Source organism: Tursiops truncatus, chromosome 8 (genome assembly GCF_011762595.2).
Source record: "Tursiops truncatus isolate mTurTru1 chromosome 8, mTurTru1.mat.Y, whole genome shotgun sequence".
NCBI lineage: Eukaryota > Metazoa > Chordata > Mammalia > Artiodactyla > Delphinidae > Tursiops > Tursiops truncatus.
The window spans coordinates 58,521,322-58,535,339 of record NC_047041.1 but is presented as its reverse complement, the minus strand read 5'-3'; the positions used below and the strand labels follow the sequence as shown (position 1 = coordinate 58,535,339).

Below are 14,018 nucleotides of genomic sequence, written 5' to 3'. Positions count from 1 at the left end.
CAGGGAGCAAGCAACCAGAGACTCAGTAAGTCCACACCTCAGAAAAGGTGCCAGGCCCTGGACCACTCTGCAAAATTGCTTGTTTGGTGAAGGTCCACTTGAGCAAGCCCTGGTGTTTTAGTGTGTGATTTGGACCCTCCCCAAAGGGCTCAGTTTTTTTCTGTAGAGCTTAACCCTGAGAATTATATTTCAGAGTTCTCAGTGGGAAGCCCATTAACAAGATTTGGAAACTAAGATTCAAAAAGGGAGGGTCTATTACCTACTAAGGGTCATAGAGACAGTTACTGTAACAGAAGTGGAACCCAGGTCTTGTTTTCTTTATTTAATAATCTTCACTTTAATGCCAATTATTTATATAAGAGAACCACTGAGAATTAATTTCTGACAGTATTATTTTAAATAAAAAATATCATCTTTAAAGTTATGTGACGACGTTAACAGATGAGGTTTGTAATATATTTTAAATACATACTGCTCTTCTCTCTAAAATCCAAGCCAGGTATTTAGTGACAAATTCAGTGGCAAACTTTAATAACTTCAGTCAAACTTTAGTAACTTTTCTATCAGCGACTCATTCTGTCTCCTGAATAATAATGAACTTAGTAATTCCAGGGTAATGCAGCAACTAGAATGGTCTAGGTTTAAATCCTGTCTCTGCTGGCCTTCTTCCTGACTCTCTGTCCTTGTTTCCTTATCTATAAAGTGGAGGTAATGATATCTATCTCTTGGGATTGTTATAAGCATATACTTAAAAAGCTTAGAATTGTGCCTGGTACATTACAAGTATTCAATTACTGCTAGCTGTTATTTTTTTTAAACATCTTTATTGGAGTATAATTGCTTTACAATGTTGTGTTAGTTTCTGCTGCATAACAAAGTGAATCAGCTATACGTATACATATATCCCCATATCCCCTCCCTCTTGCGTCTCCCTCCCACCCTCCCTATGCCACCCCTCTAGGTGGTCACAAAGCACAGAGCTGATCTCCCTGTGCTATGTGGCTGCTTCCCACTAGCTATCTATTTTATATTTGGTAGTGTATATATATGCCTGCCACTCTCTCACTTTGTCCCAGCTTACCCTTCCCCCTCCCTGTATCCTCAAGTCCATTCTCTACATCTGCGTCTTTATTCCTGTCCTGTCCCTAGGTTCTTCAGAACCTTTTTTTTTTCTTCTTAGATTCCATATATATGTGTTAGCATACGGTATTTGTTTTTCTCTTTCTGACTTCACTCTGTATGACAGTCTCTAGGTCCATCCACCTCACTGCAAATAACTCAATTTCGTTTCTTTTAATGGCTGAGTAATATTCCATTGTATATATGTACCACATCTTCTTTACCCATTCATCTGTCGATGGATACTTAGGTTGCTTCCATGTCCTGGCTACTGTAAATAGTGCTGCAATGAACATTGTGGTACATGACTCTTTTTGAATTATGGGAACCCAGGTCTTCTAATCCTAAAAACCTTGTATTCTTTCTGTAACATTATGCTGCCTTCCAACATCCCAGAATTCAAAACAACCTGTGTGGGTTATACCCTGGCATCCAAAAAATGCTCTCAAAAAGCATCAAATTACAAGAGTGATGCCAGTTAGGCCTTGACTTTTGGCCTAGGATAAAGCTTTTGTTTCAACCTACTGCAAGCCACAAGAACATTTACATATTTACTGGTTAAGAGAGTCAGATGTTTTGGTTGCTCTGATGCCATCATTAATATCTTCCCATCAAGCCAAAATGATACAACAATCAATAGACAGACAGCCTCCCTGAGGCCCCGAGACAGCCAAATGTATTTACCAGCCAGGGTTTTTGTTAATTAGATAAAATCCCTGGATCAATATGCAGAACATTTACCTATACTGTAGCTAAGCACATTCTGGACACCTTAATCCTGGCACGTGGACAGCAAGCGCCTCAAGCCCCAAGCTGGGGCATCTGGGGACAAGAACCAAACCAAGCCATCAATGCAGAGCTAGAATAAATGTGTTTAGCCTTCAACAAAACCCAACCCTTTCTTCTTTCCTGTGTTGCAAATCAAACCAGACTTTTTCCCAAAGGTATCTAGTAAAAAACTTTTAACTGGTATGAAGTACTTTATTGCCTAAAACCATCAAACCAGAAATCAAAACAAGATGTCAAAACAATCTCTAAACCAATCATTGAGGCAGCATGCTATATATAGCGGGAAGAGTCAGAAAGACCCATTCAACTGCCTAGTTGACCTCTCCACTTGAATATCTCACTGAAACGTTAAACGCAGCATGTTCAAAACTGAACTCATCATTTTCTTCCAATCCAGTCCTCCTCTAGGATCTTCATCTCAGCGAATGGTAACAGCATCTCCACAGCGGATCAAGCCAGAAAACAGAAATTCATTCTTAATACCTTCTTCTCCTTAATCAACCATATCCAATTCTATTCATTCATTCATTCATTCATTCAAGATTCACATATTGAGTACCTACTACATACCAGGTACTGACACTGTTCTACACAACACCAAGTCCTGTCTAGCTTACCTCCTCCATCTCTGCTACTGACATCTTACTTCAAGTCACCACCTGCCATCATCCTCTCTGGTCTGCACTACTCCAGTCACTTTCAACCGGTCTTCTCCATCCACCACAGCTCTATCAATCTATTCTCCACAGAGCAGCCAGAGTGATCTTTTAAAATTACAGATCTAGATCATGTCACCATGTATGTGTCTTTTTCTCTCACATACACACACCTTAAAATTCTTCAATGGCTGCCCACTGTTCTTAGTAAAAATAAAAATCATTAACTTGGCCAACAGATCCAGTGTGATATGGTCGTTGCTTAACTTTCCAACTTTACTTCACACCCTCTCCCACTTACTCTCTAGAGTCCAGTCATACTGGCCTTCTCTAATTCCTTCACATCTCTGCTTGACTCAAGGCCTTCTACCTACTGCCCCTCTAACACAATGTTCTAGTTTTCTCTTCATCCTTCAGAGTTCACTTCAATCTCACTCAGATGGTTTGCCTTACTGACCACATACCCCCACCCCTAACCCCTCCTATACTCAAGGTTAGATTCCCAAGTGTCTTGTACTTCATTTTTTAAAGAGTTTTATTAAGATATAATCCACAGGACTTCCCTGGCAGTCCAGTGGTTAGGATTCCGTGCTTCCACTGCAGGGGGCACAGGTTCAATCCCTGGTTGGGGAATCTAAGATCCCACATGCCGTGAGGCACAGCCAAAAAATAAATTAAATAAATATTTAAAAAATTCTCCTTTAGGGCTTCCCTGGTGGCGCAGTGGTTGAGAGTCCGCCTGCCAATGCAGGGGACACGGGTTCGTGCCCCAGTCCGGGAGGATCCCACATGCCGTGGAGCGCCTGGGCCCGTGAGCTATGGCGGCTGAGCCTGTGCGTCTGGAGCCTGTGCTCCGCAACGGGAGAGGCCATAACAGTGAAAGGCCTGCGTACCGCAACAAAACAAAACAAAACAACAACAACAATAAAAACTCTCCTCTATAAAAAAAAAGGAGAAATAAAAAGGATATAATTCACATACCATAAAATCCATCCATTAAAAGTACACAACTCAATTGTTCTTAGTAGATTCAGAGTTGTGTGATCTTGACTACTAACCTCAGAACATTTTCATTAGCCCAGAAAGAAACTCTGAACCCACTAGCAGTCACTCCCTGTGCCCTCCCAACCCCAGCCTCTCCAGTCCTTGGCAATCACCAATCTACTTTGTCTCTATGGATTTGTCTGTTCTGGACATTTTATGTAAATTGAATCATATAATATGTGGTCTTTTGTGTCTGGCTTCTTTCACTTAGCATAATGCTTCCAAGGTCATGTTGTAGCATATACCTAGCAGTACTTCATTTCTTTGTACTGATAAATAATATTCCACTGTATGGCGATACTATATTTTTATTTATCCATTGATCAGTTAATAGACTTTGGAGTTGTTTCCCTCTTTAGGCTACTATGAATAATGCTGCTGTGAACGTTCATGTACAAGTACATTAATATACATGTTTTCATTTCTCTGCAGTACATACCTAGGAGTAGACTTGCTGGATCATAAGGTAACTCTATCTTTAATATTTTGAAGAATTGCCAACTGTTTTCCAAAGCAGTTACACCATTTCACATTCCCACCAGTAATATATGAGGATTCCAATTTCCCCACATTCTTACCAACACTTGCTATTATGTCTTTCTGATTACAGTCACCCTAATGGGTAAGAAGCAGTATCTCATTGTGGCTTTGATTAGCATCACCCTAATGCTAATGATGTTTGGCATCTTTTCACACGCTTATCGGTCATTTGAAAATCTTTTTCAGAAAAATGTCTATTCAGATCCTTTGTCCATTTTTAAATTGGGTTAACTTTTTTATTCTTGAGTTGTAAGAGTTCTTTACATATTCTGGATGCAAATCTCATATAATTTGCAAATATTTTCTCCTTTTCTGTGGGAGAGTCTTTTCACCTTCTTAAAAGTGTCCTTTAAACACAAATGTTTTTAATTTCCATGAAGTCCAATTTACCTAATTTTTTCTTTGGTTTCCTATGCTTTTGGTGCCATATCTAAGAAGGCTTTGCCTAGCCCACAGTCACAAAGATTTAATCCTATGTTTTCTTCTAAGAGTTTTATAGTTTTAGCTCTTACATTTAGGTCTATGATCCATTTTGAGTTAATTTTTGTGTATAGGTGAGGGAGGACTCCAACTGCATTTTTTTGCATGTGGATATCCAGTTGTCCCAGCACCATCTGTTGAAGAGACAAACTGTTCATCACTTTGAAGTACATAATTATAATTGCATAATTAGTCACCTGGCTCCCGGTTAGACTGTAAGTACCAAGAGGGCAGGAACTGTGCCAATCTTGTTCACCACTCTACCTCCAGCACTCAGTCCAACGCCTAGTTCCTAATAAGCAGTCATATATATTGGTTGAATTAAGTAATAATTCTATTATTAATAATGAACACTCAACAACTCTGTAAGTTATAGGTACTATCATTTCCATGTTACTTAGTCTTACAGAAGTTAGGCAACTTGTGCCTTGTTTTGCTGGTTCTCGATTTTTGACTTAATGTGCTCCCTCTTCACCTGAGAAGAGGGTCAGTGAGCTCCTCCAGAGCGAGGACTGCTTCCCCTTCCTCATTTTGTTGCCATCAACACAAATTCAGCTCAGGGCTAGGCACAATGGACAGGCTGGACAGATGAGTGACTGAGGGACAAATGGACAATGCCCTCCACGACCAGGTCCCTTCCTATCTCCAGTCTCTCCTGGCCTCAGGCTGTGATCCAGCAACACCAAACAGTAATTTCCCCTCCTCACCACACACTCTAGGCTGTTTCTTGCCTCAGTGCTATCACTTACACTGTTCCCTTTGCCTGGAACGCCTTCTCCTTCTATTTGCTAAGCCCTCCTGACATTTTAAGACTCTAATCTTTTTCACTAGGAAATGTCTGAGAGGTGTCATTTCCTCTAGGACATCTTCTCTGGTCCCCCAGGTTGATTAGTGGTATATCCTGGCCTCCTGTCTCAGCACTGATCACACTGTGTTACCACAGTCTTCCCCAGACTCCTTCACTGAGGGCAGGAATCATGAGTGGTCAGATGTCCCCTGTGCCAAGTATGCAACCCAGCATATGACAGGTGCTCAGTAAAATTTTGTCAAATGAACAAATGAATCCTGGAGAGAAAGGGTAGGCAGTCTGCAGTCCAAGATTGACACCATCAGACTTCCTTCTTTTAAAAAGCGCTTGGGCGGATGGAAACAACTGAGTTAAGCACTCAGCAGAGGGCTTTCCTGGTGGCACAGTGGTTAAGAATCTGCCTGCCAATGCAGGGGACATGGGTTCAAGCCCTGGTCTGGGAAGATCCCACATGCCGCAGAGCAACTAAGCCTGTGTGCCACAACTACTGAGCCTGCGCTCTAGAGCCCGCGAGCCACAACTACTGAAGCCCGCGCGTCTACAGCCTGTGCTCCGCAACAAGAGAAGCCATCGCAATGAGAAGCCAGCGCACCGCAACAAAGAGTAGCCCCGCTCGCCGCAACCAGAGAAAAGCCTGCGCGCAGCAACAAAGACCCAACGCAGCCAAAAATAAAATAAATAAATTAAAAAAAAACTAACAGAAAAAGCACTCAGCAAAGGCCCAGCTCCCTGCCGGGAGAAGGGAAGTGGGTAGGGGTATAGTCTTTCACCCAAGTTTGTTCGAAAGGAAATGTGATCTCCACTGGGAGAACAGGAGGCCTCACTTCTGCCAGCCCCGACAGCTCCTCACATGGCTCAGCTCGAGGTTGGACAGATGTGCCTTCAGACTGCCCTGTGCCCTAGGTTTCGGGTGAGTGGATCCTGAGTCCAGAAGCCAGGCTTGGGTTTGGGCTAAGCCCAGAAGCAGGGCCACCTGCTCATGCTGCTGACAGGTGGGACAGGGGCCTCAGGACTGGGCTTCCACTCCTGAAGAGCGAGACCTGAACTTGCTAACAAGGTTTAAGTGCCTTGGGGGAGGAAGGAAACAGTTGCCACACAGGGAGAAAGGAGGAGAGGACAATGGGAAGAAAAAGGGACCCAACCCTCCTCTGATATAGCCAATGGGAGTATGGAAATAAGACTCTGGATTGTCTACTTCAGGTTTGCTGAAAAGTCAGTAAAAAGCAGCTTTCCCCAACTTTCACTGTGCTGGAGAAGAGGATAAGACATGTGGGAAACCAGACCTTGTCCCTGCCCTGGGGAGGCACACAATCCAGTGGTTTAAGGTGAAGTCTAGCCCAAACCTTCTTAATATAAAAAAGAGTGTGGCGAGTGGCAGAACCTTCCCTGCCCCTTTAGCCAGGCAGGCCCATACCACAAACGATTAGCCAGCTCTACATAAAACAGGTCAACAGTGCCCATACTTCAGGTGGCTGTCCAGAGCTGTTGGCTTGCTGCGTGAGGATTCCTCATCTGTTCCTGATTTGGGCAGCATGGGAACCGCACTGGTTTTCCTGTTCATGGGCTGAGTGCCTCCTCAGTCCTGATGTTCAGTCCTGCTTCTCCCACCTGACCTCCAACCTCTCTTCTAGCAAAGGATTCCTCTCCTGCCATGGCTAACACGGCTCTTCCTAGATGACCCACGTACCTTCCCAGACCAGCAGGCAGGTGTGGGGCAACGGGCAGATCACACTCAGCTGGGAGGAGTCAAGGAAGTCTTCACAAGGGCTGTAGGACTTGAGCTGACGCTGGGAGGCTTTAAGCAGAGGGTAATGAGCACTGTGTACAGAGAGTCATCTGTGTGGAGGGTCCACACCTAGAACCTAGGAACTGCAGATTCCAGAGTATCCTTAAAGAGGATGATGAAATTTCCCGCCTCTGAGCAGAAGAGCTTCAGATCGCTGCCCTTCACTATCCAGAGCTCTCCCAAGGCTCTGGGGCCAGCGGAAGGTAGGGGGCCATCAAGGCAGAGACACACACAGCATAGAATCCAGAGAGGGCAAGAAGGAAAGGAGGGTAGAGGACAATATTATTACCAGGTCTGAGTTTTATTCCAAATACTGATTTAATCACACATCATACACATGGTGACCCAACCACGTATAAACTATAGTAAATATCTTTTAAAAATTGAGAATGGAATTCTATCCTGGTATCGGCAGGTCTGTTGGGCAGAACTAAAGGCCAGGACACACAGAGGAAGAAATTAGGGGTAGCGTTAAGCACCTGTGCAGAGTCTAGGGCGTAAAAAGGCTAAACAAGGACCTGCAGTAGGAATTCAAGAAAGCTTCCTTCTAGCAAGGGTGGTCGGGCTCTCCCCACTCCTACCTGTAGGTCTAGCTCTCTGAGTGGGAAGAACTGTGATTGGTAGGTTACATGTTTGTTTCCTTGAGACCAGGTGGTGGTGGAGAGGGGAGACTGTCAATTCTGAGGGGCAGGGTCTGTGCCTTGCTCATCTCTGACCCCCTCACGAGGGGTGAAGGGAGATTCTGATTGAGTCATCATGACCAAGAGAGATAGGACAAGAGGAGGCAGGAGAAAGGCAGGTTAGAGACTGGTGACACACAGGAAAGTCCCTACAGACCCTATCCACACAGGCAAGCATGAATGTTGTGAATCACACACACAACATAAATTCAATCACTTCCTGTAATTTTGTGGCAGGGGTTTACCTGCTAATGAGAAAAATGTGTATTTGAAAGAGCTAAATCAATCAACCCTTGGGGGCTCAATGGAACAGGGTAAACTCAGCCTCCCCTAGGTGATGGAAAGGTGGATTCACAGCACTGCTGCTCTGTAAATGCACTGCCTATACTGGCTCACCAGAGGAAAGCAGCAGTTACCTCAGCAGTCATCAACAGGTGATTAAAGGGTCAGCAAAAGCCTTAAAGCACGGGGCACAGCCACCTTCCACCCCCTCATGCCATCGTACTGCAGCAGAAGGAAATGAGGCTCATCTGTTTCTGGCCACGCACTGCCTGGAGTTATGAATGGCTCTTATAACAACAAGCTGACATCTGTGCTTGGTTTTAAAGATGCATCATCGCATGTTTATTAAACTATTGCTCCATAATATTTATTTGGCTACGAAACAACTCCCAGCCCATACTTCCAAAAGTGGTTTATTAAAAACTAAGCCTTGAACATTAATACTCAAAAGCACCCTTGAGAATCAATAATAATGCTGCAGATAAAATGCAAGGGAATCAAAGCAGTAAGTCTTGATGGGGGCTGTGACTGCCTTTCAACACTTTCTTGTATGTTCAGGCAACTGGAGTGAGGGAGCGCACCAACGGGTGTGCAGCGCTGGGCGCAGTGACAGCCTCTCCAAACACCTGACTTCCTGTTTAAAATGTGGACATAGTGGCAGGGAAGGGAGGATGTCCTATGGCCACCTAGCTCTATACAAAAGGCAAAAAATGGTCGAAGTTAGGCCTAATGCGGGCCACTAGTTTCACCAAGAATGAAGCCTCTGCCCCTGAATAACAGCCCCATACTGATGCCCTATGTCTGAGCATCCGTCCAAGACACAGACTCTGCCCTGCCCTGGGCACCAGGCGGAGGCCCGAGTGAAGTCCTGTCCCTGAGCAAGAACAAGTCTCAGATCTAACTGACCAGTGGTCACTAGGGGAACAGCTGAGCCAGGGAGGCTAGAAATGCAGTCAGCCCCTGGGCAGGAGCCCAGCATGTGCACCCAGCCCTGCAGGCAGGCTGCTCTGGCAGAAAGGTCTCTTCCAGCTCCCTCTCAAATCTCCAAGCCTCTCCACTGGTGCCCACCTGCACCCCATCCAGGCAACAAGCAATTACAAGTGACCGATCCCACAGAGAAACAAGAACAAACTCGAAGATTCACTGAAGAACCTACAGGATGCAGAGGAACTCCAAACCACATCCTTCAAAGAACAGAACAGCCAAAGGATCCGGGGATGTTTGGGGCCAGAAAGAAGACACAGGGACTGATTCTCTACCTTAAAATATCTAAGGGTTGACCTGGGCCAAAGGAGCCCAAGTGACTCGGTGACTACAAGGAAGTCACAGCGTTCAGTTCCCAGCTCACTGTGAGGATTTCCTCCAAGGCAGAGCCACCGCCAGAGCAAGGGGCCCATCCCGCTCAGCCCTCCTGCACGGGAGAGCAAGGCCTGGGGTATGACACTCACCTGTTGACTTCTTGGACATTGTTGGCTCGAACAGCTTCCACCAGGGCTGCATCTGAAGAGAGAGGGGGCACTGGTCAAATCCCTGGCCAGGACCTACCCCTCAGGGCTGCTTGGAGGGCCCAGTAAGACAGTGGAAATGGAGGCACTTCAGAAACATGGGCTTTAGCAAGTGAAAGGGCGCCAAGATATACAAAGAGAAAGCTAGTCATCCCCTGCCTACGTGGTAGCCTCTGTTAACAACTTGTCTTCCACATCTTTCTATTAGAGCCCAAACGCTTCACTCTCATCACAAAGGTGATCCAAATAACGTGTTAGTACCACGTGTGGCCTACAGTAAACACTCAGTGTGTGAACTCCTTCACTCTTCATTAGCTATAAAGCTCTGCAGGTTTATGTGATTATCATTGTTGTTATTAACCATCCCCCTACCTTGCCCCACTTTCTCCCCCCACTTCAGTTTCTCAGCCTAGTCTTGAATCTTGATGTCACAGGTCACAAGCCCAGCAAGAGGGACAGGATAGGGAGGAGCAGGCAGGGATGTGGACCCCTCTGAGAGTGGAGACAGCCTCGACCAGGAGGCCAGGCTCCAATACACTCTGCCCGCTATTCACCATGTGCTATGGCAGCCCCTCTCCCTCTCAACCCCAGCTTCCCTGACTATAAAGCAGAGACAGTAATCCCTGCCCTGATGGCCTCACAAGGATGCTAAAGAAATGAAATAATGGCTGAAAAATCTGCAAACACCCAAGTGCCAAGCCCAACAAAGGGAGATCCAAAGCAGAGGGTTCCAATCAATCCTTTAGGAATCACCAGGCCTAGCAGAAAGGCAATGTTAAGTCTGGCCTGGCCTGGGCAGCCTGTAGGCTGTTGGCACCACCTTGTGGCCATAGGAAAAGCTGCCTGGCTCGAAAAAACTCAAAAGTCAGCAGAGGCACAATTCTTTCCTGGGCCGGTGCAACACTTTGAGCCCAGCTGGTCCTGCCTGAGCTCCATTGATGGGCACTGGACAGACTCATACCCATCCCTGCCTCAAGGAGCTCTCAGTCCAGCCAAGAGAGTCACCCAGTAAAACATGAGAGGAAGCACTGGAGCCGGGTGGAAGTAGCAGACTCGGGCTCCAGTCCTAGCTCTGCCACTTACTTTCTGTATGAGCTGGCTAACTTACCTAACCTCCGGAGCCTCAGTTTCCTCATGTGTACAAAATCCACCTTATCATGCATATGCAAACCAGTCCTGTGGTTCAGACCTATGCATATGCCTCCACCTCACCTCCTGGCCTAGACTGCAGGGCCAGGTCTTCCTTGGTTACCTTCCCCAGTTGTTCTTCCAACACACACCCAGGCATGCTTGGGCAGCCCCTAGCTAGAAGGGAAACAAGCCTTCCTCAGATATTGCTGTATCCACTCTCCCCTCAGTCTTCAAAAAGAAGTGGCCTCTGCAATGTCACAGAGGGAGTGAAGAATGGGCTGAGATTAGAACCAGGGCCTCCTGGCTCCTAAAGGGCAGTAATGACTGTGCTGCACTGAGGGTCTCAGCTTACAACTCAAAGTAAGGAGACAGGGTAACTGGCAGGTCAGAAAGGTTGAACTGGTCATGGTTTTGGTCATTATCTATTTTGGTGAACAGACCCTAGTCTCTTTGCTAGGGTTCATATGCCACAAAGTCCAATCTGGAGCCTCCCAAAAGCTCTAAGGCAAGACCTTGGACACCTTCCCCCAATCCTTCTAAACATACTGGCCTCGGAACATTCCCTGCTCATCAACTTTCCATTGCCTACAGGAGAATTCCAACCTTTCCAAACCCTTGTGCCTGATATCCAGACCCCACTCCATCTGCTCTCACCTCATTCCAAAGACCCCCTGTCCTCTAACCAGGCTGGACATTCTGCTAGCCTCTATACATGCCATGCTGACCTGCGACTACTTTATCTTTGTTCCCGGAAACCTCTGCGTAGAATACAAACCATCTCAAGGTACATTTACTAAGTACCTATACTAAATACCAGAGACTATGGTGGACAAACAACGTGAAAGTATTAGGGAAAGGAGCTGGCATCAACCTGAAAATATCAAGATGCACTTGCTGCTCTCATGGAACTCACAATATTCACTCTCCTTTTCATCTTTGCCTTATCCTTCGGAACTCAAGTTCAAATTCCCCATCCTCCAGGAAGGTCTCCAATCATTCAGGAAGGCTTTCCCGACCCTGCTGGCCTTCTGATCCCCCAACAACACACTGTCAAACCACTCACCAGACCTACAGGTCTAACTGCCTGCACTGTCCCCTTAACTGGCATTGTGTTAAGTTAGGAGTTCTACATTGAGCTCCAAAGTAGGCACACACAGAGTATAAAAACATTGGAAGTAATAGAATCATAAAAATATAATTTAATTTTTAATATTATAAAAATATTGGAAGTAATAGAATCATAGCATGCCCAAGCTAGAAGAGCCCTTAGGGGTTCTATTTCAACACCCTCATTTTGTAGATGAGAAAACAGAGGACCACTGAGGAGGAACAAAACTCCAAAGTCACAATGGGAGTTAGAGGCAGAACCAAAACAAGATCCCAGGTGTCCTTACTCCCCATCCAAGGCCCTTCCTTTATAGCTGGTCACATCTGTTGAATAAACAAATGAATGTCAAGGGAGTCCCTCCTCTTGGTCCAAAATCTCAGAGCTTGGGATGCATGGAATCTAGGAACACCATGCCTTAGTCTTCTCTCTTGAGGAAAAGCTGAGAACCTGAGTAGCTGGACTCACGTAGGCCAGAAGTCTAGCTCTCTGCCTGCTCTCCCAGTCCCTGCTCGGCTCCATGCACCAAGGGGGGATGCCAACCTTGGTCAGCCAGCCCCCATGGTTGCTCTGGGGCTCTACAGAGCCACTTCCTTGTCTTCCTTCTCCTGCCAACTGCCCCACATAGCAAGATCACCTCACGCCTGAGACCAGGCACAGCAAAACCTTAGGAGTCTCCCTGATGGATACACCCACGCTGCTGAACTCCAAGAGGAGTCAAAATAACAGCACTGTAAGCGTACTGAGAAGTCATCCTTCACTGTATAAATGGGGAAACTGAAGCTAGAGAGCAGCAAGGGGCGAGCAGGGCCAAAGCTGGCATTGAAACCAAGTCTCCTCTTCCTTTCTCAGGCCACCTTATGGAGGGCAACTTCTCTAAACCATCTAATGGTTGCCCTTAAAACACGCGCGGTTCCTTGGAGACCTCTTAAAAGAGGAATTGAACCAGGCGATACGGTAGAGAAAATGCTCCCATCGTACAGATGGACAAAGTGATGCTCAAAGAAGGGAGGCTGACCTGTAATAACTGTATTATTATACAATAATAGTTGTACAATTTGGGAAATTATACAACGTAGAGACACTGAACTCTTCGGCCTGCTCTATTACCTGATGATGTCTAGGTCCTACAAGGACTGAGGCTCCGGTGGTCTAAATCTATATGCAACTCCCACCCTCCAAAGATACGCAGTCAGGACACTCCTCCGGCCTCTCACTTCCACAAACCCATACTGTCCCGATAATCACCCTTGTTGGACGGGCTCTTGCTGTAACAGTGTACCACCAGCACCGTTGCCAGCGCCCACACGCCCATTCCGGCCCTGTTGAGGGCCCCGTTCCAGCTGTCCTGTCCAGGCAGAGTGTCTTCGGGGCTAGGAAGGCGTCCCCACGTGGCGGCTGCGAGGCAGGGGGTCTCGGTACCTCCCCTCTGGCGCCCCCCAGTGGCTGTCCCTTCTCTTGTGAGTAAGGCCGGCGATGTTCCAGGGCGCCCCCCGATGGCTGCCCTCAGCCGCTGAGGCTCCCCGCGTCCCCCGGTGGTCACACTCCGGTCGGTGGCACTCCCACGGCTCCGGAGCGATGGGGACCTAAGCAGCTGGAGGAGCAGCCGCGGCGCCGGCGCTGTTCTCCTCAACACCAGGGACCCCAGCATCGTGACAGCTGCTTCGATAACCCCCTGGTGCCGGCCCCTGTACTGGCCACGTCCAACATGGCTGCCGCGGCGCGTTCGAAGACGCCGCGTAGTGGAATTACGCACTACTTCACGGGAGTGGTAGTCCACAGCCCTAGATCTTGACGCAGCGGAGGAAAAAATAAACTACACTTCCCAGAAGGCTCTGGAACTTGCGCCAGAATGACTGCCGGCTTACGGGAGCCCGAGGCATGTTGGGAAATGGAGATAGGGCGGGGGGGCGTGGCAAGGAGGGAAACAACCAAGTAGGGGCGCAGCGATCGAGAGTTAAGGTTGAAAAAAAAAAAGCAATTTCTAACGATTGTAAATTAAACAGGAATCTTCAGTGAAGGCCAATTATGAAACTTATGTTTATTTCTTTTAGCCTATATCTCTTTTCAGCCTGGGACTGCTTTTCAAAAAG

The 14,018-nt window shown here is 46.7% G+C and overlaps 1 protein-coding gene across 3 annotated transcripts in view; it reads right to left on the bottom strand.

Annotated features, from left to right (window-relative positions):
- Positions 1-13,644, bottom strand: part of CLPB (ClpB family mitochondrial disaggregase) — a 163,118-nt gene extending 149,474 nt beyond the window's left edge. The window contains exons 1-2 of one of the 3 annotated variants that reach the window (XM_073808531.1): positions 13,174-13,644; positions 9,633-9,684 (exon numbers count right to left, since the gene is read on the bottom strand). In XM_073808531.1, coding sequence (XP_073664632.1) covers positions 9,633-9,684; positions 13,174-13,576 — 455 coding nt within the window. In that variant the 5' untranslated portion in view covers positions 13,577-13,644. The remainder of the gene's footprint in view (positions 1-9,632; positions 9,685-13,173) is intronic. The other 2 variants (XM_033862370.2, XM_033862374.2) reach the window with 2 other exon arrangements.
- Positions 13,645-14,018: the final 374 nt, after the last annotated feature.